The sequence below is a fragment of the Ursus maritimus genome, unplaced genomic scaffold, assembly GCF_017311325.1.
Source record: "Ursus maritimus isolate PB19 unplaced genomic scaffold, ASM1731132v1 scaffold_14, whole genome shotgun sequence".
In the NCBI taxonomy this organism is placed as follows: Eukaryota; Metazoa; Chordata; class Mammalia; order Carnivora; family Ursidae; genus Ursus; species Ursus maritimus.
In genome coordinates, this window is record NW_024423786.1 from 69,285,337 (window position 1) to 69,286,475 (window position 1,139).

The window sequence follows — 1,139 nt, forward strand, 5'->3', positions numbered from 1 at the left end:
CTGGCCGAGATCTATGTGGCCGCCGCGCTGAGGGTCAAGACCAGTCTCCCGCGGGCTTTGCATTTTCTGACAGTGAGTGGGTGGTGGGCGGTGGGGACAGGGCTGGGGGCTTGTCTCTGCAGCTCTTAGCGGTGGCTCCCGGGGCAAGGGGCTCACGGTTATGGGGGAGGGGGATGGGATCTAGGCCCAGCTGGGGTCACAGTCCTAGGGCTGGGTGTGAGTCCCTGTCTGGGTCCAGTGTGACAGCCCCGCTCCCCTCCCCCACAGCGCTTCTTCCTGAGTAGCGCCCGCCAGGCCTGCCTGGCACAAAGCGGCTCGGTGCCTCTTGCCATGCAGTGGCTGTGCCACCCCGTGGGCCACCGTTTCTTCGTGGATGGGGACTGGGCCGTGTGCAGTGCCCCGAGAGAGAGCCTGTATAGCTTGGCCGGCAACCCAGGTGCTCTCTCGCCGCCGTGCCCATCCCGTCGCCCTGCCTCCTTCATGGCCCATTCCCATTCCTCATTCCTGTCCCATCCCTTGTCCCTGCACCTCTGGATGTCCCTGCCCACCCCGGTCTAATGCCCACCCCCCCACCCCCCGTCTGTTGTTGCTGTGGGGGCTGCAGGAGCAGGAAGGCTGGGTCTGTCTCCGTTGGGGCTCTTCAGAAGCAAAGAGAGAGACAGGAGTTTGGGGGCAGGTGGTTGATTCGGGAGGTGATCCCAGGCAAGAGCAGTGCTGAGTAAGGAGATCAGATGGCAGGAACAGAGCTGGTCAAGGCGTGTTATGAAGTAGATTACACTGCCCGGGGTAGCGGGCCGCGGTATTTATCTGTCCCACCCGCGTGCCCAGGAAAGAGCTGCTGGTGTGGAGAGGTGAATGTGGAGACGAGGGGGGCCCTCCTGCCGCCCCGCTCACCCACTCCTCCCCACAGTGGACCCCTTGGCCCAGGTGACTCAGCTGTTCCGCGAACATCTCCTGGAGCGAGCACTGAGTTGTGTGGCTCAGCCCAGTCCCAGCCCTGGAGCGGCTGATGGGGACAGGTGAGTGGCCCTGCACCCCCGCCCCCCAAGGCAGGCTCCCTCCATGGTAGAGCCGGGGACTGGCTGTGTCCGGGGCCGTGGGGGGGTGGCCAGCACCGGGCTACTTCCACCTGCTGTGCA

The 1,139-nt window shown here is 65.1% G+C and overlaps 1 protein-coding gene across 5 annotated transcripts in view; it reads left to right on the top strand.

The window, feature by feature from the left end:
- Positions 1-1,139, top strand: part of SREBF1 (sterol regulatory element binding transcription factor 1) — a 25,227-nt gene that overhangs the window by 19,607 nt on the left and 4,481 nt on the right. Inside the window, exons 12-14 of one of the 5 annotated variants that reach the window (XM_040630157.1) lie at positions 10-72; positions 268-436; positions 911-1,019. The exons of the other annotated variants lie outside the window; for them this stretch is intronic. Coding sequence (XP_040486091.1) covers positions 10-72; positions 268-436; positions 911-1,019 — 341 coding nt within the window. The remainder of the gene's footprint in view (positions 1-9; positions 73-267; positions 437-910; positions 1,020-1,139) is intronic. 5 annotated transcript variants of the gene reach the window in all.